This window comes from Nicotiana sylvestris, chromosome 12 (assembly GCF_000393655.2).
Source record: "Nicotiana sylvestris chromosome 12, ASM39365v2, whole genome shotgun sequence".
In the NCBI taxonomy this organism is placed as follows: domain Eukaryota; kingdom Viridiplantae; phylum Streptophyta; class Magnoliopsida; order Solanales; family Solanaceae; genus Nicotiana; species Nicotiana sylvestris.
In genome coordinates, this window is record NC_091068.1 from 110,880,632 (window position 1) to 110,903,282 (window position 22,651).

A 22,651-nucleotide genomic window follows, 5' to 3' on the forward strand; every position below is an offset into this window, starting at 1 on the left:
CGGCCACCATTCCCTAAACTTGTGGAACGCCACCTGGCTGACGAATCTATCTTCCCAAACAACGGGATTTCTAATCCAGTCAACACCCCAACCTGAGACACACCACCCCCAGGTACCTCTTCATCTCCTTCATCCTCTCCGTCTGCACTCTCCTCGGATAATGAAGCTGTGGGGGAGTGGAGTAATCACCGATGCCGGCTGCTGAGCCCTCAGACAACTTAGAATGTATACGCTTTGGAGCTTGGGCAGGGGGTGAAAGAGGAGGAGAATCATCAGTCAACCCAAATTTGGAGACGAAGTGAGTTGGCACTAAGTCGGAGGAGATGTCTTGCGTAGACATGTACTCACTACCCGATTGGTCACAGGCTCTATCAGCAGCCTTGATTGCTTTCCTTGTGTTCTTTATGTTATGTCTAGCTTGGGGAGTGAGTTTTACCAGTTTTCCTTTGCCTCCCCGGGAGGACTCACCTCGGCTGGGTTGTTTTGCGCCTCTACCTCTTTGTTTGACCATTGTTTACAAGTACAAACATCTAGCTTTGTTAGTATCAGCACAGACAGTGAAACAAATGTGGAAAATGAATTGCAGAACAGAAGCCACAAGTTGCAGAAATAGTGCAGCACAGGCCGCACAAAAAGGAGTGCAGCCGCACTGGGGGAACCTCGGACCACATAAAATTAACCACGGTCTGCACTGAGGCAAGGTCTATAAAACCACTTCTCTGAATCTAACCACCGCGGCCCACACAAAGTAGCACCACGGCTGCGGTAGGCCAGCGCGGATCGCACAAAATGCAATGCGGTTGCGCGGGGCAAGAGGTCAATTTCCTAAAAAAATCCTCACCGCGGTCCGCACAAAGTGTTACTGCGGACCGCATCATATCACCGCGGACCGCACAAGGATGACCGCGGTCCGCGGAGGGTGCTAAGTCAAGGCACTGTGTTAGGGTTCTCAAATCTTGCAATTAGTTCAAGTGTTTTTGCCTAATTAACGTCCCTACTCAATTACCCATTTCATTACACTCACAAAGCACACAAAGATTAACAGTTAAACCAAACTAACCTAGAAATTTAAGAATTACGGGAAGAAGAAGAAGAAGCTACAGGCTAATGGACATGAAAATAAAATGAAATTATAAAATTAAACAAAGAAAAATGAGTGAAATGTTACCAGATGTGGAGATGGAATGCAAGGAATCAATCTAAGTAAGGATTTATGTGAAAAGAGAGGGTGAATAGTAGATTTTAGGTCTCTGAGAGTCATTTTTTTGAAAAGGGTAACCGGTGACCCCTGTGGTTTATTTATAGAAAAATATGTGGGACCCAGTCTTACCTACCAGCGCGGCCACACAAAATGGAATGCGGACCGCGCTGGGTTTGTTCAGAAGAAGTTTGAGAAGGTAACCTCCGCGGTCCGCACAAAACAGACCGCGGCCGCGGAGGTCCACATCGGTCCGCACAAAATGTCATGCGGCCGTGATGGCAAACTTCAGAGAGTATCTCATTTAGCCTTCACCAGTGCGGACTGCACAAAGTTCAATGCGGCTGCACTGGCAACTTCAGAGATTGTTCAATTTTTCCAAAATGTTTTGCACTATATCAACACAATTCCTGCAACATCTCACAACCAATTAGCTCAAAAATCAATCCTACACTACAAAGAAAATCAAAGAAAACAAGAAGAAAAAGACATGGGTTGCCTCCCAAGAAGCGCCTGATTTAACATTGCGGCACGACACATGTTACCATCACATCACTTTAGATAAAGAAGTGCCACCACGTGGCTGTCATCAAATTTTCCAAGATAATGCTTGACCCGGTGCCAATTAACTCGGAAAACTTCACCATTTTTGTTCCTTAGATCAAGAGCACCAAATGGGGTCACAAACACAACTTCAAATGGCCCACTCCACTTTGACTTGAGCTTGCCCGGAAATAGACGTAATCGGGAATTGAACAAGAGAACCATATCTCCAACCTTGAACTCCTTACCCCGAGCATATTTGTCGTGAAGGTACTTCATTTTGTCCTTATACAAGGATGAACTTGAGTAGGCATGAAATCTAAACTCATTGAGCTCATTGAGTTGTTCAACACGAAGATTTGCCGCAACATCCCATTCCAAATTCAACTTCCTCAAAGCCCACATGGCCTTGTGCTCTAAATCAACTGGAAGATGACAAGCTTTTCCAAACACCAACCGATACGGAGACATACCAATCGGAGTTTTGTAAGCCGTCCGATAAGCCCATAGAGCGTCATCCAACTTTTTCGACCAATCGGTCCTATTGGCATTGACAGTCTTTGACAAGATGCTCTTAATTTCCCTGTTAGAGACTTCCACTTGACCACTAGCTTGAGGATGATAGGGGTAGAAACCTTATGATTGACACCATACTTGGAAAGCAATGTGTCGAAAGCTTTATTGCAAAAGTGAGACCCATCAATAATAATCGTACAAGGAGTGCCAAACCTTGTGAAGATGCTCTTTTTAAGAAATGCAACAACATTTTGGGCTTCATTGTTAGGCAAAGACATGGCTTCAACCCATTTTGAGACATAGTCAACCGCCACGAGAATGTAAGTATTCCCACAAGAACTAACAAATGGACCCATGAAATCGATGCCCCAAATATCAAAGATATCCACTTCAAGAATGGTATTGAGAGGCATCTCATCCCTTTTTGAAATTCCGCACGCTCTTTGTCACTCATCACACCTCTTTACCAAATCGCCCACATCTTTGAACAAGGTGGGCCAATAGAATCCACAACTAAGAACTTTTGAGGCGGTCCTTACCCCACCATGATGGACACCATAGGGTGAAGAATGACAAGCCTCTAAGATACTCAATTGTTCTTCCTCCGGGACACATCTACGAATCACACCATCCGTGCAAATCTTGAACAAGTATGGCTCATCCTAATAGAAATCCAAACTATCCCGCTTGAGCTTCTTCCTTTGGTTAGAAGAGAGCTCATACAGGATTATTCCGGTCACAAGGTAATTGGCAACATCGGCAAACCATGGCATATCCTTCATTGACACCGCAAGGAATTGTTCGTCGGGAAATGAATCATTGATCTCAAGGCCATCACAAGGCCTCACCTCCTCCTCCAAACGGGACAAGTGGTCCGCCACTTGATTCTCACTACCTTTCCGGTCCACAATTTCTAGATCAAACTCTTGGAGTAGTAGCACCCATCTCATCAATCTTGCCTTGGAGTCTTTCTTTGTCATCAAGTACCTAAGGGCGGCATGATCGGTGTGCACTATAACTTTGGCCCCCATAAGATAAGGCCGAAACTTTTCCATAGAAAACACAATAGCCAACAACTCTTTCTTGGTTACTGTATAGTTCTTTTGAGCCTCATTCATGGTCTTGCTTGCGTAGTACACCAGATGAAACATCTTGTTGATCTTTTGGCCCAAAACAGCCCCAACCGCAACGTCACTAGTATCACACATGAGCTTTAAAGGCAAGCTCCAATTTGGTACGGTAATGATAGGGGTAGTGGTCAACTTGAGCTTGAGAAGCTCAAATTCTTGCATACACCCCTCATCGAACACAAACTTTGCATCCTTTTCTAGCAACTTGCACAAGGGGTTTACCACTTTTGATTTTTTTTTATAAACCTCTGGTAAAAACCCACATGCCCAAGAAAACTCCTCACCCCTTTGACAGAAATGGGGGGGGGGGAGCCTCGAAATCACCTCTATCTTGGCTTTGTCAACTTCAATCCCTCGCTTTGAAATTTTGTGACCCAACACTATACCCTCTTCTACCATGAAATGACACTTTTCCCAATTGAGTACAAGGTTGGTGTCTTCATACCGGGCCAACACTCTATCCAAATTTCCCAAACACTCATCAAAGGAATCCCCAACCACACTGAAATCATCCATGAAAACCTCCAAGATATCCTCCACCATGTCGGTGAAAATAGCCATCATGCATCGTTGGAAGGTCGCCGGAGCATTACACAATCCGAACGGCATTCGAGAGAAAGCGAATGTGCCATATGGACAGGTAAAAGTTGTCTTCTCTTGATCCTCTAGGGCAATTAAAATTTGATTTTACCCCGAGTAACCATCCAAAAAGCACGCATCGCAAGACGATCTAGCATTTGGTCAAGGAATGGCAATGGAAAATGATCCTTTCGAGTCACCTTGTTTAGCTTCCGGTAATCCATACACACTCTCCACCCGGTGACCGTCCAAGTAGGAATAAGTTCATTGTTGTCATTGGTCACCACAGTCATGCCACCCTTCTTCGGCACACATTGTACCGGAGAAGTCCATGAGCTATCAGAAATGGGGTACACAACCCCAGCATCCAACCATTTAATAACCTCTTTCTTCACCACTTCTTGCATAGCCTCGTTCAATCTTCTTTGATGCTCCAAGAAAATCTTTGCATCATCCTCCAAGATAATTTTATGCATACAGAATACAGGGCTTATTCCCCGAATGTCGGCTAGAGTCCATCTAATTGGCCTTTTCCACTTTTGAAGAACCGCCAAGGTGGCTTCAACCTGCATGTTAGTAAGGCCAGAAGAAACAATAACTGATAAGTAGAATTTAAGCCTAAGAATTCATACCTGAGATTTGGAGGAAGTGGTTTCAACTCCAATACCGGTGGCTCCTCAATTGATGGCTTTGTTGGTGGAGTTTTCTGATTTTCAAGATCCAAAGATAATTTCCTCGGCTCATAAGAATAAGAGACCATCCCATGTAGGGTATTCACGCACCCCACTCTACTAGCATCATCATTGACATCCATGTTCAAGAGCACTGCTTCAAGAGGATCTTCCACATTGATCATAGCACTGGTATCATCCACAATCACAGCTGTGACAAGGTCTACAAATGAGCACACCTTGGTGCTATTGGGTTGCTTCATAGATTTGCAAACGTGGAAAATGACCTTTTCATCTCCCACTCGGAAAGTGAGCTCACCCGCTTCAACATCAACCAATGCCTTCCCCGTTGCAAGAAAATGTCTGCCCAAGATAATAGAAACCTCATAGTCCACCTCACAATCCAAAATCACAAAGTCGGACAGCAATATGAATTTGTCCACCCAAACAAGCACAACATCAATAATGCCCAAAGGTCGCTTCATCGATCGATCCGCTATTTGAAGTCTCATTGAAGTTGTCCTAGGTTGCCCAATACCCAAAGTTTTGAAAACCGAGTAGGGCATCAAATTGATACTAGCGCCCAAGTCACAAAGAGGTTTGGCAAAATCCGCACTCCCAATAGTGCAAGGATTAGTGAAAGCACCGGGATCTTCAAGCTTGGGGGCCATTGAATGTATTATAGCACTAACTTGGTGAGTCATCTTTATAGTTTCACAATCCATAGAACACTTCTTTGTAACTAAGTTTTTCATGAATTTTGCATAACCCGACATTTGTTCAAGTGCCTCCACCAGAGGCACATTAATAGATAAGCTCTTCATCATGTCACATGCCTCCTCATAAGAAAGCTTTATAAAATTGCCCCCTGCCAATTGGTTAACAATGCATTGATTTGTTGTATTTATGTCCCGGTAGAAGGTTTGTTGGATCATGGCCTCAGTCATATCATTATTTGGGCACTCCTTCACCATCGTTCTATACCGCTCCCAAATCTCATGCAAAGGTTCCGTTGGCTCTTGCTTGAAGTCTAATATTTCATCTCGAAGTGCCACCATATGACTAGGAGAGAAGAATTTGGCAATAAACTTATCCTCCAACTCATCCCAAGTTATGATGGAATGGTTGGGGAGTCTCTCGAGCCAATCCAATGCCTTTCCCCAACGTGAGAACGGGAAAAGTCTCAATCTCAACGCATCCTCGGATACATTTGTCTGTTTGCTCCCCCAGCATGTATCTACGAACCCCTTGAGATGTTTGTAGGCATTTTGATTTGCAGCGCCCGTGAAGTACCCACGCTGCTCAAGTAAGGTCAACATCACATTGGTTATCTGAAAGTTGCCCGCCCAGATTTGGGTTGGGACAATAGCACTTGCGTAGCCCTGGTTCGGTAATACTCTGGGAGTCACTCTTGGAGGAACCGGGGGAGGGTCTGGAATATTGTCATTTGGATTAGCATTGGCATTCCGGCCTCTCCGTTGACCTTGAAGTGCATGAGGCACCTCATCTTGCTCAAGATCATCTACCTCCTCCCCCGCTATCACGTTTCCAAGAGGATCATTAGCGTTGTATAAAGCCATGTTAGTACCTCAGTAATGACGAAAACAAGTAAGTAACAAAGAAGGAAAGAAGAAAAATACACAAAATCGACTAAATAGATAGCCAAAACCGTTAGCTCCCCGGCAACGGCGCCAAAATGTGATCGCTGCCAACTCCGCACTACTAAAAAGTAGGAAGAGAGGGTCGCAATAGTTTTTACCCGATGAGGGTCGGGATCGATTTCCACAGGGATCTAGGAATGGAGTCGAGTATCTATCTAGACTAAGAGTTGTGTAATTGTTCCAAATGTCACTTCCAAACATCTTTTGAATTTTCTTTAACAAACTAATATTATCAATTACTAATTAGAACTAAATTATGCTAATAAGAAAATTGCTAGAGTTGAATCTAATGGGTAGAAAGGCACTAGGGTAGTGACTTTCACCTAGGTGGCTAATTGACGGGTAAATGCTTCTAAGGTTCGATTGACATGATTGGGGAAATATGCTATAACCGTTGCACAATTTTACCCACTCTCACACCTCTCGGTAGAGAGAGTGATTTTGCCCAATTGACTCTTTCGAGATCAAATGGGTAGGCAAATTAGCTCAAGCAACTAAGGTTCAAGTTGGGTAATTACTCTCTCGAGGTTTAACCCTTTAATTGGGACTATCAATTCTCTTGAGTCCATCCCAATTCCTTGTTGGGTCAATTTTGGAGACTTAGGCTCTCTTTCTCAAGAAGAGCCAAGTCAACATAGCACAAACCAGTGTTTGCAACCACCAATTCATAGATTAAACCATAAAATTGATCCAAATAACAAACACCCATAGTCAATCTAACAATAGATGAGAACACCCATTAATTACCCACACTAGGGTTGAGCCACAACCCTAGCTAATGGGTTTAGCTACTCATGCTTGAAGGAGAAAATAGAGAAATAGATGAAGAACAAGACATATTAATTTAAAAATTAATGTAAATACAGAGAATCTATCGTAAAATCTAAGTTAAGATGCCAAAAATGGCTACACAATAGCTTCTCACGAGCGCAGCTATGTTCTGGAAATAACTGATGACCTAAAAATGGCAAAATGTTCTATTTATACTAGGCTGAAAAAACTGGACAAAAATACCCCTACGGGGTCTGCACGGGCCGCATAAAATGGACCGCGGCTGTGCTAAGCTCTTGGACTTCATTTCTGAGCTCTCTAAACTTGTGCTCCGCGGACCGCGTAGAATAGATCGCGGCCGCGGAGATCTCTAATGTGGTTCGCACAAGTATGACTGCGGACCGCGCAGCTTGAACCATGGAAAATTTCACCTCTCTAAATCTCTCTTCTGCGAACCGCACATAATGATAGCGCGGCCGTAGAGCCTTCACCGCGGACCGTGAAATGTGTACTACGGCCGCGTTACCTGAAGCCCATTTTTGCCAACTCTCTGACTCACCTAGTGCGGACCGCACAAAGTCGAATGCGGCCGCACTAGGCCTTGTTTGCTCTCAGATTGCCTTGTCTTTGATACTTGAGCATGTTTCACTCCTTTTTAGCCGATCTTTGACATTTCGTCACTTTGTCGATCAAACCTGCAATCAAGCACAACTTATGAGCCTTTTGGGACTATTTTGTAACAATTTATAATAAAAGCATAAGCAAAAAGGAGCATGAAACACGTTAAAATCCCTACTTATCATATATTAACCGGTATAACAATTGAGCATCTAATTGCTCATGCTCTTTGTCACGACCCAAATACCTAACCCGTAATGATGGCGCCTGTCGTGGTACTAGGCAAACCAACATTTTCAAATACTTCGCCATTTCATAAAAAGATAAATCAAAGCCTTTTCACAACAGAGTTTTCATAAAAGCATAAATTAAACTCAAAATATAAGTGCGGAATAGATAGCCTGACATCGGGGTGTCACTAAGTCATGATCATCTACTACCGATCTAGAATCAGAGTTTACAATAGTCTGCCAAAAGCCAAAACAGAAAAGAAAAGATAATAAGAAAGGAGAGACGAGGACTGCGAACACCGACAGCTACCTCGTAAGTCTCCGATAGTCGACCGCTCATGAACTCAACAACCTCCGCGACCGGTCTCACCTGAATCTGCACACAAGGTGCATGGAGTAATGTGAGTACTTCCAACTTAGTAAGTAACAGAAACAAATAAAGAACTGAGAAGCAGTTACAAGCTATGCAAATAAAGCTTATTTCAGTAATTTTCAACAAAGAATAGACAAGATTTCAAATCTAGTAGTTTAAGTCAAGTCCGTTCGTGCTCAAGTAAACCAATTATCAAGTCTTCCAGAAATTTGCACAACAAGGACAGATAACAACTAAGTGCAACAATAATTGAAAGCAAGTACACCTTCTCAAAACAACAGTCACTCAACTCATCTCAACAGCTCAATCATTCGGCTCTCAGCCCTCAGTACTCACACTCAATAGGTACCTATATCGTTGCGGCGTGCAGCCCTATCCAATATATAATCAGCCATAAGACTCATTGCGGCACTTAACCCGATGTAATATAGATAATTAGCTCGAAGGCCCATTGCAGCGTGCAACTCAATCCAATAGCAGTTAATTCAATAAGTACACAACCTCAACGGGTCCCAACAGTGATATTATAAGGCCTAAATATGAGTTCCAATATGAATTGCAGTCAATTTCCATAAAAACAGAGGGAACATGTAGTTAACAGTAAACTATTCGATTCTACAGTCTCACGGGACGGACTAAGTCACAATCCCTGTGGTGCATGCTCACATGCCCTTCACCTAGCATGTGTGTCACCTCCAAAATAGTCACACGATATAAAATTCCGGGTTTCATACCATCAGGACCATATTATAATAGTTACTTACCTCAATCTACGCGAAACTCTACCAAAATGCCTTTGCCTCGCGAGTCGGCCTCTGAATGTCCCGAATCTAGCCACAAGCAGTATAATACAATTAATATAGGCTAAAGGAATCAATTCCACAAGAAAACTACTAATTTAGACCCAAAAATCCGAAATTGGCTCAACCCGACCCCTAAGCCCACGTCTCAAAACCAAGTAAGAAATACATACCCCAATTAATTCCGCAAAAATCTCTTCAAGAATCGCCCAAATCCGTGATCTTTAGTTCAAAATATGAAAAATGGGATCAAACCCTCGATTTTGAATTTAACACTGTCTGCCCAGATTTTCTTCTTCGCGAATGCGACCGTCCTCTCGCATTCGCGTAGACCAACTTAACTGCCTCTCCGCTTTACTTTTCGCGAGCGCGATGCTTTTCAAACTCAGACCTTCGCGAACGCGTCCCTTACCTCACGAACGCGTAGAACAAGGCTAGGGTCCCCAGCTACCCCTCTCCTCTTCGCAAACGCGACCCTACTCTCGCGTTCGCGATGCGCACGCAGACCAGACCTTCGCATTCGCGTCCTCTTCATTGCGAATGCGAAGAACAAATCCTCCTCAAATCACAAACACTCTTCGCGAACACGAGGCTTCTCTCGTGAATGCATAAGAGGAAACCAGAAAGATTGCAGTAGCAGTTATCAACTAACTCACCAAGGCCAAAAATGATCCGTTAACCACCCGAAACTCACTCGAGGCCCTCGGGACCTCAACCAAACATACCAACATGTTCCATAACATCATACGAACTTAGTAGAATCCTCAAATCGCCTCAAACAACATCAAAAATACGAATTGCACCCGGATTCAAGCTTAATGAACTTTGAAATTTCTAAATCCTACAAATGATGCCGAAACCTATCAAATCACGCCCGATTAACCTCCAATTTTGCACACAAGTCATAAATGACACCACGAGCCTAATCCAACTTTCGGAAATCAAATCCAACCCCGATATCAAAATTTCCATTGCCGGTCAAAATCGCCAAAATTCCAACTTTCGCCAATTCAAGCCTAATTCTACTACGGACCTCCAAATCTCATTCCGTACGCGCTCCTAAGTCCAAAATCGTCTAACGGAGCTAACGGAACCATAAAAATTCAAATTCTAAGTCGTTTATACATAAGTCAATATTCAGTCAACTTTTCCAACTTGAACTTCCAACTAAGAGACGAAGTGTCTCAATTCACTCCGAAATCACTCCGGACCCGAACCAAATAACCCGGTAGAACACAAAAGAAGTAGAAAATGGGGGAACGAGGCTATAACTCTCGAAGCGACCGGCTTGGTCATTACATTCTTACTCAAAATGGTCTAGCAGAATCATTGATCAAATAACGCCTCCAATTAATTGCTAGACCATTACTTATGATAAAAAAATTCATCTCGATATGGGGTCATGCTATTTGCATGCAACAGCTCTTGTATGGATCAGGCCACAAGTTATCATAAGGTCTCCCCATTACAATTGGCTTATGATGAGCCAAATATTTCTTATCTTAGAATATTTAAATATGTGATATATATTCTAATTACTCCATTACAATGCACAAAGATGAGTCCTCAAAGAAGATTGGAATATATATTTGTATACCCAACATTAGGAGGGAGAAAATAAACAGCTAGAATAAGAGACAGATTGAAATGCATCATCTCCGAGATATCAAATAAAGTTTTCATCAGGGAAAGTATAATACGCGCTGCACTCTTTTTCCCTTAACCAAGGTTTTATCCCAATTGGGTTTTCCTGGTAAGGTTTTTAATGAGACAACACTCAATGCGTATTACAAGATGTGTATACTCTTTTTCCTTCACTAGGCTTTTTCCTATCAGGAATTTTTTAGGAAGGTTTTAACGAGGTACATTATCTATGGACATACAAGAGGGAGTGTTATAAATCCAATGTGTGTGGATGTCACTTTCAATGTATGTAAATGTTCTCTTCGTAACTGTCTTTGGCAAATTCAATACCAAATGAATGAGTTCATTAATACATGTAACTTGTGAAGAGATTTGTAACCTATAAATAGGATGTTATTCTCCTATAGAAGATACATAAGAAGCATACTTGAAATAAGAAGAATAGTTCCCTCCTCTCTACATCTCTTATCTATTCTTATCTCTTCTCTTTTGGTGCTTTAGTTTATAATTATAATATTCGTTTTATAACAGTATAAATTTTAATCACACGATTAGACTAGCAAAGTTCTCTTTAATCTGTTATAGAAAAGTTCTAAATAAATCTATAAATATGAATAACTTATTAAACATATACTAACAGATTTTACTTAAACGTTTTTTGTTGAGTTCTTAAATTCTATGTTTTATCAATTTTTTTGTAACAATGTAAATATTACCATTAATAATAAAAAAATCAATACACCTACAGAGTACCTAAAATTACATAGCCACCTTTCTTCAAGGGTACTATAATATATAGGCCTTCAATAGAGCTAAGCTATACGAGATTTTTCTGCAGTAGTCCATGACAATAACGTGCTTTCTTTGCCATCCTGACAGGTTCTATTCTATTTATAAACTCTTTCTTTATCTGTACTACTACCATGTCTATATTTACATTGAATCACCTAAACAGTTTCCAATTTCTAGCTTTCCAAATGTGGTATAATCCTGCACTCCACTACAATCTCTTTTTTGAATTGATTCCAATGCCTGTTCTTGATCCTACTAAGTGTCTGCTGCACATCACCTTTTGAAATATGAATTCTTGCCCATTGTAGTATTTCTGCTCTAAGTTTCCTTGCCCAACTGCAATCAGCAAATAGATGTCGAGATGATTCCTCAGTCAGTTGATCACACAAACAACAACGCTCGTTATCAACATGAATCTGCAATCTCCTCAGCCTTTCCTCTTTGAGTGATCTATCTTGTACAACCATCCATGTTATAAACCTATGCCCCGGTTGTGAGATGGAGCTCCAGATCAGTTCAGCACATCTCATTCTTCCTCGAGGCCCTATTCAGATTGGTACAGCTACTCGAAAGAGAATATTTCCCTTGGGGCCCTAAGATATAATTTCCTTGTTGATACCAGTGTTGCATTAACTCTTTTAATGAGTTAATCTTCTTCCAATACTAACTGTAGTCAGTGGGAATTTGGTGACTCCATATATTATTATTATTCCTCATATAAATCACATGTACCCATTTCACCCATAGTGAATCTTCTTTGTTTGCTAACTGCCACAACATTTCTCAATAGATGCAATGTTCCATATTCTACTTTCTTTGATATTTAAACCACCAGACTTCTTTGGACAACAAACTTTTTCTCAGGCTACAGGTGATATCTTCCTCCTGCCTTCAGTGCTTCCCCATAGGTACTCTCAATATTTCTTATCAACCTCCTTCAACACACTTTGTGGAAGTATAAATGATGATCCACAGAAGCTGTGTAACGAGAACAGGACTGCAGTAACTACCTGTAGCCTCCCAGCATATGACAATTGTTTGGAGTAGACAGTGTTGATTCTGGTAATGATCTTATCAATTAGTTGATAACACTCCATCTTATTACACTTTTTAGATGATATGGGAAATCCCAGATATCTTATAGGGAATGTTCCTAGTATGAAACCAGTCTGTTGCACCAGTGTGTCCTTCATGTGATCATCCACTCCAGCCACAAAAATACTTGACTTATCCATGTTGGCCACCAGTCCTGTTACTTTGCTGAAATGTGATAATGCCTCCATTGTTATTGGGTTGGGTGTTCCTTTACAGAAGATTATCAGGTCACAAGCAAATATCAAATGAGTCAATTTTAACTGCTTGCAAATGGGATGGAATTTGAAATTTGAAAACTCGCTTATATACTTCAATGTTCTGGAAAGATATTCCATGACTAATACAAAGAGCAGGGGAGGCATTGGATCTCCGTGTCTCAATCCCCTCTTCCCATCAAAGAATCCATAGCCTTCACCATTGACTTTGATTATATGCTTAGGAGATGTAACACATAATATAATCAATTTTATGAACTTATGAGGAAACCCATATCCTTTGAGTGCTTCTTCTACAAACTCCCAACTTACCATGTCGTATGCTTTCCTTAGATCAATTTTCACCATGCATCTGGGAGAGGTCTGTCTATTATAAAGTCTTAACAAATCATGACATATAAGTACATTATGCACCATAGGCCTCACCTGCACAAAAGCTGATTGGTTCTCTGCCACAATTGACTGCAATCTTCAATCTACTAGATAACAATTTAGAAATGCACTTGTACAGAATATTACAATAGGCAATGGGTCTGTATTGGCTTGTACTTTCAGGTACCTTCACCTTTGGGATCAAAGCAATGTTGGTTGTGTTGAGTTGCCTCAGTAACTTTCCATTGTTGAGGAAAGTCAGAACTGCCTCTATAATGTCCTTCCCTATTATATCTCATGTTGATTTAAAGAATCCACTTCCATACCTATCCGGCCCTGGACTCTTGTTACTATCAATTTTGAACATAGCTTGTTTGACTTCCATCTCATAATAAGACTTAAGCAGGTCTATCTGTTGTACCACTGTTAATGTTGGACCATTACTTAGGATTCTTGTGAAAGCTTTTAGTCTATCATTATGTTTTCTTCCTAGTAGATCTGTATAGCAATCTACAAAGATATTGCAATCACATCTTGATTAGTTCGCCAGCTCTCATGATTATCCTGTATTTGAGTGATTGCCTGCTGTAGTCTCCTATGTTTTATCACTGAGTAGAAGTACTTTGTGTTGTCATCTTCAATTTTTATCCAATTTGCTTTACACTTTTGTTGCAGGAACATCTCTGCTAAGAAAGAAGAGTGCTTATGTTTTTCGAACTTAGTCTTTTCATCTTCCTAGAGTTGTACATTCAAAGGATCTGACTGCATTAGTTCCTAAGCTAGTTTCAGCAACTCCTTGTCCTCTTCTGCTTCCTTGACTATATTTCTAAATTGCTGAGAATTCAGCTCTTTCAATTTCCCTTGTAGTTGTTTAAGCTTCTTAACCACCTAAAACATTCTGCAGCCATCAATATGTTCATCCCACACTTCCTGGACCTTCTCTAAAAAAAGGATGTTGTGCCCACACGTTACTATAATATAAAGTCTTCCTCGTTTTGATGTTTATCTCATTTAAAACTATTTTAGCTGGGCAGTGATAACTAATGCCTTCAGGAAGGAATGTTGCCTTACATGTGGGCATAACGTTTAACCAGATTCCATTAATGAACATCTAATCAATTTTAGAAAACACTTTGTGATAACCATTTCTATCATTCCAAGTATGCTTGTGGCCTTGTTGAGGTAACTCTATCAAAGCACAAGTGTCCATACAATTCTGAAAGTCTAGAACTTTTGCCCAAGCTATTGGATTACCCCCATTCTATCATCCATCTTCAATATAGAATTGAAATATTCTATTATTAGCCAAGGTTTTTGACAGGTGGAGCTTAGTTGTACTAAAGTCTCCCATAGTTGCTCCCTCCTCTCTAGTGTTATGTGCATACACAACTGAAAGCATGAACTATAGTTGCAAAGGAATGTATGTTACCTCATAAGTGATCCCTTGAGCTGTGCTCATCTTTAGTTGGATTGTATAATAGTCTGGTCTCCAACTTATCCATATTCTGCCATTGTAGTGCTTTCTTCGGTTGTTTATGTTGTTCCAACCGCTAAACATTTTATTAGCTATGCTGTCAAACTTGTTGCTTTTTATTTTTGTCTCCAATAATCCTACTAGATTTACTTTTTCTTCATTGCAAAGGAGATTGACCTCCTTTTGCTTATGGGAGCATTAAGCTTCCTTACATTCCAACAAAGCATATTAACCATTCCCTGAGAGAGGAATGGTTTGGCCTCCCACATTTTCCCCTTCAATAGCAGAGACATCGCAATCCATTTTAGTCATGTGAAGAACCTGAAAAGCATTGCTGCTTGTCACCTGGTGCATCTATTTAGTTTGAGTCCTACTTGTTTGTCCTCTTAATGGTGTGATCCATCCACTCTTCTGTTGCTCTTGTTGCCTCTCTATTATGGATTCTTTTTGCCTTGTTCCAACACTTCATTAAACCTGTCGAACTTGTTGTGTATCACTTGGTTGCATTATAGGAGACTTAGTATTCTGTTTGCTAGCTTCTTTCTCTTCTTGTACTGGATTTTCCTCCTGCAGTGTGGTGTTTTGCCATTTCTTCTTTCTATATTCTGTCTCTGAGTGGCCATACTTTTTGCAATATTTGCATAAAGTTGGTTTCCAGTCATACAACACTTTTTGTTCCACCACTAATCCTCTTCTCATTCCTGAATAATACATATTCTGGTAACTCTGTATCCATTCCTACCTCTACCAGAAGTCCAGTAAAATTGAGTCCTATTTTATTCTCTATGTTTTGGTCCACCATCAATAGTTTTCCAATCAAACTTTCTATCTTACTTAGGCCTTTTGGACTCCAGTACTTGAAGTCCAATCCAGGTAACATTATCCACATTGGTACAGTGTGTAATTCTTCTCGGGTAAACTCCATTTTCGGACTCCATACTTTGACAATAAAGGACTTATTATCAAAGTGATAAATGCCTCCTTGAATTGCTTCGGTTTTCCCCAGTTCTGTATCAAATCTTACAAAAATAATCTCATTCTTAAGCATTGGGATTTTATTTATCCCATGCTTCGCACATATCCTCCGTATGTAACCATTAAGCACAAGGAATGGGGGGTGAACACCCAAAACATAACATACTAGTGCATTTCTCCAATCTTTAATTTGCGACACTATATCCTTTAATTCAATGTCTACAATAGGTGACTCACCTTGCAATTTGGGAGATACGTACTCAAGTTTGAAGCCAACATTAGACAATTTTGTGATGCCAAAATATTTCCAAATCGAACTCTGTTTCACCAGCATTTCGAGCTCCTCCTCCACTTGATCGGCCCATGACTTGTTACCACTGCTAGATGGACTATGCTGCTTATCGCCTGACTTTACTATCTCTGTCCATTGCTGAATAACTTTCAATTTGGTTGTCTTCTCTGATTCTCCTACCAAATTTACTGTTTCATTGCCATCCTTTTCCTCTAGGGTTCTTGGAGATTGGGTGTTTTGGGCCAATTGACTAGTCTGAGCTTTTTGCCCGTATTGTTGATATTGTTTTCCAAGTGTTTCCACGCCATTAGAGCCTTCTGAGATGGAACACGCGCCCTCTTCCCAATGGTCAGCGCATGTTAGTTAAAGTACACCGAGAGAACACGAGCCATCGTCAGATTAAACAACATTGTAATCTTCCAATGATTTCAATATTATTAACAAATAACAATATATTTATTTATTTATTTTTAAATTCTTTTAACGAAAGGAGAAATGAAAGAGGAGGTTACAAGGAGAATCAATCCATGACCGACAGAGTGAAAGTTCAAATAACCAATCAATTAAACTATCACAGTTTCTACTTTTATTTAGTATGTTTTAAAAAAAAAAAATTTTTATATTTAAAAATTATTTAACTTGAAACTTTTTATTTTATGTTTAATAACAATCCTTATAGCCTTAACAATCTCACGATAGAGTAAAACTACAAGTTCTATTTTCTTTATTGAAAAAAAAAATTGTGCCTAGTCATACTTAAATTGGAGGAGTAAAAATGTCAAATATATACACGGAATAAAATCAATGGGAAAAACTGGTCTAATGCCAAAACAAGGGGCGACGGTTGAAGGTTGGGGACAGTGCCAGTGGTAGGTGAGAACAACCAATACCTAAGATCTCACATCTTGTCTTCACCTACTTCTTACTACTAGGATCTACTCTTGTTGTCTGTTCTTTTATTTCTAATTTTATTTTTATTTTATATTTCAACTACAGCTCCATCTCGCTGTAATTCAAGATTCCTCTTTTCTGGTAAGAATTCCCCATTTTGCTAATTGATTCAAACCCCTTTACTTTTTTCTTTTTCAGCATGTTTTAAAATGGGGTTCCTTTCGTGGAATTTGAATTGCCAGTTGAGGAGTGACTGATGTAATATTTAGTACCAATTGATTTTTTTTTTCCTCTTTGTCCAAAATCAGGTCTTTTTTCTCTTGAAATGGAGTTTCTGGAAAGACCTGAAGCTCAATTGATTGTTGGGGTTGCTGTTGCTGTTGTTGCTGCTGGTGCTACTGCCTATTTTTATTTCTCTTCTAAGAAGTCCAAAGGTCTGATTTTTTAACTCAGTTACCTGCTATTATAGCATAACATAATGTGTCCAAAAAAATGTCAATTCAACCACTTCCAACATAAGAAAAGCTGTTAATTACACTTATGCATGCTTATTATTTAGGAAAAAGAAGTTTATGGTTGTAAATTAGTAGTCGTGTAGCTACTATTTCGTGGTGACAGAGATGAATTTGATTGGATAAACACGGTTGGCAAGGATTCATATAGCCAATTCCAAACTTGTTTGGGACTGAGGCGTAATTGTTGTCGTTGCCCTGTCTTTCTTTAGACTATGCTTTTGATCTTGGTTATACTGACTGATAGTATTTTGTTGTCTTAACAGTATGCTTAAATCCTGAAGAATTCAAAGAATTTAAGCTTGTTAAGCGCACACAACTTAGCCATAATGTGGCAAAATTCAGATTTGAACTTCCAACACCCACTTCCGTGTTGGGCCTACCCATTGGGCAACACATTAGTTGCAGGTTCGGTTGATTGAACTAGTCTCACATACCAGTCCCGACCAATTTCTGCTATTGACATTTAGAAAACATTTGGTTTCTCACTTGATCTTCAATCAATCAGGGGCAAAGATAGTCAAGGTGAAGAGGTTGTTAAACCATACACGCCAACTACTTTGGACTCGGACATTGGACATTTTGAATTAGTTATAAAGGTAAAACTTCAGAAGTATGTTTATCTTGTTCTTGCAATATTATATCTGTATCGCATTTTTCTATCTCATATTGTTGATTTTGATGGTCTGTATTTTATGAATGCACAGATGTATCCCCAAGGAAGGATGTCTCATCATTTCCGGGAAATGCGTGTGGGTGATTATTTGGTAGTGAAGGGGCCCAAGGTAGTTTTTGTAGTGCTTATGAGATATTTATCTGCATTTACTTATTGGTAATCTGTTCGTGGTCTCAGAGGGGTAGCTATGTCTCTTTTTTTTGTTTCTCTTCTTCAGTGATTCCAAGTTTGTTAAACTTTTGAATTAATATCTAGATGACTTAGAAAATGAAATAGAAGAATAAAAGAGAAAAATGTCGCAATCTCGCGATGTATCCAAGAAATTATTCTTTTGTTGTATGGCTTGGTTAGATAACTTCAACTAATTAAAAAATATATATATCTTACCAAATTTTCAAAAACACTAGGTGATTTCTTTCCATGTATCCAAGCCTTGGTGGATAGAGTTACCGGGTACCAATTGCTGGTGGGAGGTAGCAGATACCCCGTGGAATAAGTTGAGGGTGTGCATAAGCTGGCTCGGACACGGCGGTTATCAGAAAAAAAGAAAAAGAAAAGGATATCTTGCCAAATTTCACCATTCTATGTGTTATGGTTTTTCTTCGTCCATATCTAAGGTTTAGATGCAGGAGAAATCCAACATTGCTTAATTTCAGTTGGCATTGGATTCTTGATGCTAAAAATGAAAAGCTTTATCTTTTGAGTACTCACACATCAATATCCTTTCATAAATAGGGCCGTTTCAAGTACCAACCTGGCCAAGTAAGAGCATTTGGAATGCTTGCCGGAGGCTCTGGCATTACCCCAATGTTCCAGGTTTGTTCCGTTGGTTAATGTGTAATTTCATTCTTTTTTCTGGACTTACTGCTTTACTCAAATAGTTTGTCTTTCACTTTTTGTGAAAAAGAATGTAGTGGACGGAAATATTTCAAGTTTGATGTAGGGTACTACTTTTCTGTTTCTGGCCAGGTTGCTAGGGCTATTCTTGAAAATCCTACGGACAAGACGAAGGTGCACCTAATATATGCTAATGTTACTTATGAAGATATTCTTCTAAAGGTACATATTTTTTTTATCTTTATGTCATTCAATTGAAGTTCTTACATGTTAATTGAATATTTCAACGAATTTTAACTATGCCCTTGACTGATCTCCTGCTATAGTTGCTGCAATTAAACTGTATTGAGTAATAGGCTTATTGTTCATCTCATTTTGACTTTTTCCTTTTTATTTTGGGTGGAATTTCCTATTTTCCTATTTGATTCAAAAGGTGCAGGGTGCTTGATCTGTAAAACATGTGCCTATTTTAGCCCTTTGCTGAACTCTGCTTTAGAGATGAGGAGGAAATAATGTCTGATTTTATTTTCGAAACTTGAGTGGGAACTGTGTTTTGTTAGGTAGTTCAAGTTATAAAATGACTTAGAGCATCTTTGACTTAAGAGACACATGAAATCAAGTTACAGTGAGTTGTACTGAAGCCGTAAAGCATTTGATTTTTATTCTTAACTTGTTTTTCTAAAGATAAATATCTTCTCTAAAGTATCCAACCTTTGTTCTCCACCTATTTTTCTTGTATTAGTAAAAGTTATTCCTGTACTACTTTCTGGGGTTGCTACGTTCAGATTGACTTCACCTTTACTTATAAAAGTATAAGAAATACACTCCCACATATATGGATCATGTCTAAGTAATTTGTAGTTTTGTTATAAATGTTACTTTCTCAAAAAAATCTGTAGTATTTGTTATACAGCCTTTGACTGCATAGAAGTGTTAAACTCTTTCGCACTTTCTCACTTCTCCCAATTTGTTATTGAACTTTACCTGCATAGTGATCCTTTTATGTGATGATCCTTTTCTAAATGCATTATCAACTTTTCTGTTTATATGGGGGACGCCAAAGTTCTATTTTTAAGGAAACTATTTCAGGGGTCAGGGAGTAGATATGTGTCTGAAGCTCATTCTTAATATGCCTATTCCTGTGTAATGGTTAGACAACAACAACTACTACTACTACTATGCCTCAGTCCCAAACAAAGTTGCTGTTGGCGATATGAATCCTAACTTCTTTCTTTAAGCTCAACTCATCATTTTCATGCCAAAATAAAATAAGAATATTAGTGAAAATAAGTTTATATGTATAAATAAGTAATAACATTAGAAGTTTTCTAACAAACTTAAAGCCTATTCCTAACTAGTATCACCTACATGGATCTTTTTCTTCCACTGTGCCCTATCTTTAGCTAAGTCTGCATCGATTCGAAGTACTTGTATGTCGTTCGAGACAACTTCCTTCCATATAATTTTAGGTCTACCCCGTCCCCTTTTAACACCTTCCCCCACCATAGCTTCACACCTTTTAGCAGTTTGGGAGGACATTGTTGAACAATTTTTATGCTGAAGTTGATGACTCCTTGAGGTGTTGATAATTTTGCTAATCAGTATTTATTTCTGGGGGTTACCTTTCTTGACCTTTTTGCTAAGATCAAGCGTAGTATTTTTTTCTATGGAAAGGCATATAGCTTGAAACTACTGAGTGTCCGCACCTGAATTTCTCTTACTTGGCCTGCAGGAAGAGTTGGAGGGGCTTGCTGCTAACTATCCTGACCGTTTCAAAGTTTATTACGTTTTGAATCAGGTTAGTTCTATAGCTTTATTTCTGATTTGGAATATGAGGTGCCTATAGGCTTTTTTCTCCTTCTGGCTATAATATTTGTGATTTTGTTTAATTGACTGTTCTGTATATCTTGCAAAATTCTCTTCTCTGACATGTCGTCTATATTGCGATAGCTAATTCAATTACTGTAGTTTGTAGTGATATTTTTAGAATCTCCAAAACTGTCAAATGATTTCCGAGCATCTCTTTACTGATTTTGTAGAAACAAAAATGAAAATTTGATCTAACATGACTTGTTCGAAAAGTTGTACTTAAATTCTCGACCGGGGGAGGCACTTAACTTTCTTTTTATGTCTCATTGGAGAAGTGTAGCATATTAAACTTGTTATATTTAATAACCTTTACAATTGAGGGATGCTAACAACATTTTTCAATCGACCTACTTAAATTATTCTTAAGAACTTTCAACCAGCAGTTATTTTCTTTTTCTCTTACCTTTATGGTTTTCGTGTTCCAAACAAGATAGGGCTCAATGTCGATATGGTACTATGCTAAAAGAATCAGGTAAAAGGTGACGAACAGGTGTAGGATAGTTGGGGAAATGTCATACTTCCACCTGTAAGATATAGGGTACAAGCTCTCAAAAACAAATTGAACTTTTAGTGAAGTGATTTCTTTCTTCTTTATTTTCTTTCAAAATTGCTCCTTGTTAAAGGTACATTTCTCTTGCAAGTAGACATGCTTTTACATCCTACGTAATGAATTAAATGATCTAATCTAATCGTTCTCTTAATATATCAATAGCCTCCAGAAGTATGGAGTGGTGGTGTTGGATTTGTCTCCAAGGAAATGATCCAGACTCATTGCCCTGCACCTGCAGCTGACATTAAGGTATTACATTGTATCTCTCAAGTTGCTAAAAGCAACCGATTCTAGTATGATAAGTTTTAATAGGAGAGATAGGTAGATTAGCTTTCGAGCTCTGATTTCATATTAAACGTGCAGATACTGAGGTGTGGTCCACCACCGATGAACAAGGCTATGGCTGCTAATCTTGAAGCCCTTGGATATACCCCGGAGATGCAATTCCAATTCTAACTGCTTCTTCTTTTGTTTTAATTTTTATCCCCGCATTACTCGAAAGGGGTTACATTAGTCTTGAAAGAAGACATTTCCATTTGCTTATTATAGGTCTGTTGTTATAGGTCTGTTTAATGGAGTTTCAGCAAAGCGACTCTACTTTCGAATTTGAATAACATCTCATCCTTGAGTAGATATGCCCTCTCTGCTATTCTGGTAATGCTTCTTTTTCAACAATAAAGTCACACCGAGTTGATTGCAGTCTTGTTTATTATCCTTCAAGTTGTTAAATGCAGAGAGAAGTGAACATGCAATTTGTAGTATTTGCCTTGTTATATAAAGAGCGAGTGAAATGTGATATTTTTAGTGCACATTGTTCGTGCATTGGATAATTCACCGGGTTACTCTTTCCACCAATACTTGGACGGATGAAAAATGACATTGTATAGACGCTCTCAAAACAATAACGGAAAAATGTATTTTTTTTTTGTGTGTGTGTATATATATATATATATTATACACTTTTTCGGTTACCGTAAATAGTTTCTGGAGCGGGCCATATGTGAAAAATATCTTCTAGGTTTTTTTTGCCTCTTCGGGATTTTGAGTGGTTACCTATTTTTTATTCCAACTTCATTGTTGGTTGGGATACAATCTTTTTTGTTTTTAATTGACTAATCAATAGTACGCATGTTGCGTGTGTACCTTGTTTAAATGAGTAAATAGTTTTAAAAAATTAAATAAATATTTTATTTAAAATTATGTTTAAATTATAAAATTAAAGTGCAAGTCTTGAAAATGAAGAATATTGAACTCAATAAGGACAAATAGTTTCACAAAGAAGTTCTCAATCGGGTAAATATTATGAAAAAGAAAAAATCATTTGTCCATGTACAAAGATTAAACTATACTTATTTATCACGATTAAG

The 22,651-nt window shown here is 39.1% G+C and overlaps 1 protein-coding gene and 1 long non-coding RNA gene across 3 annotated transcripts; one reads left to right on the plus strand and one right to left on the minus strand.

Moving 5' to 3' along the window:
* Positions 1-7,160: 7,160 nt before the first annotated feature.
* Positions 7,161-16,468, minus strand: LOC104244121 (uncharacterized). Its single transcript, XR_715400.2, has 3 exons — positions 14,638-16,468; positions 8,228-8,293; positions 7,161-7,764 (listed from the first exon to the last, which is right to left on the minus strand). It is a non-coding gene; the product is annotated as an uncharacterized lncRNA (long non-coding RNA).
* A 272-nt stretch (positions 16,469-16,740) lies between these two features.
* Positions 16,741-21,983, plus strand: LOC104244119 (NADH--cytochrome b5 reductase 1). Of its 2 annotated transcripts, none has more exons than XM_009799441.2 (11): positions 16,741-16,822; positions 16,946-16,981; positions 17,149-17,274; positions 17,619-17,760; positions 17,861-17,951; positions 18,060-18,137; positions 18,764-18,844; positions 18,998-19,087; positions 20,598-20,663; positions 21,447-21,533; positions 21,648-21,983. In XM_009799441.2, exons 3-11 carry the CDS (start codon positions 17,166-17,168, stop codon positions 21,738-21,740), a joined length of 837 nt encoding a protein of 278 aa, XP_009797743.1. In that variant the 5' UTR covers positions 16,741-16,822; positions 16,946-16,981; positions 17,149-17,165; the 3' UTR covers positions 21,741-21,983. The 2 variants fall into 2 exon arrangements, with proteins under 2 accessions (XP_009797743.1, XP_009797745.1); XM_009799443.2 differs by having other exon boundaries at positions 16,741-16,818.
* Positions 21,984-22,651: the final 668 nt, after the last annotated feature.

Bases quoted from the DNA above. Each gene is read 5' to 3' on its own strand.
- LOC104244119 (XM_009799441.2), top strand. From the start codon at position 17,166: ATGGAGTTTCTGGAAAGACCTGAAGCTCAATTGATTGTTGGGGTTGCT. The intron at 17,275-17,618 runs GTCTGATTTTTT...TTGTCTTAACAG, and splicing joins CTCTTCTAAGAAGTCCAAAG to TATGCTTAAATCCTGAAGAA. The intron at 21,534-21,647 runs GTATTACATTGT...TTAAACGTGCAG, and splicing joins CACCTGCAGCTGACATTAAG to ATACTGAGGTGTGGTCCACC.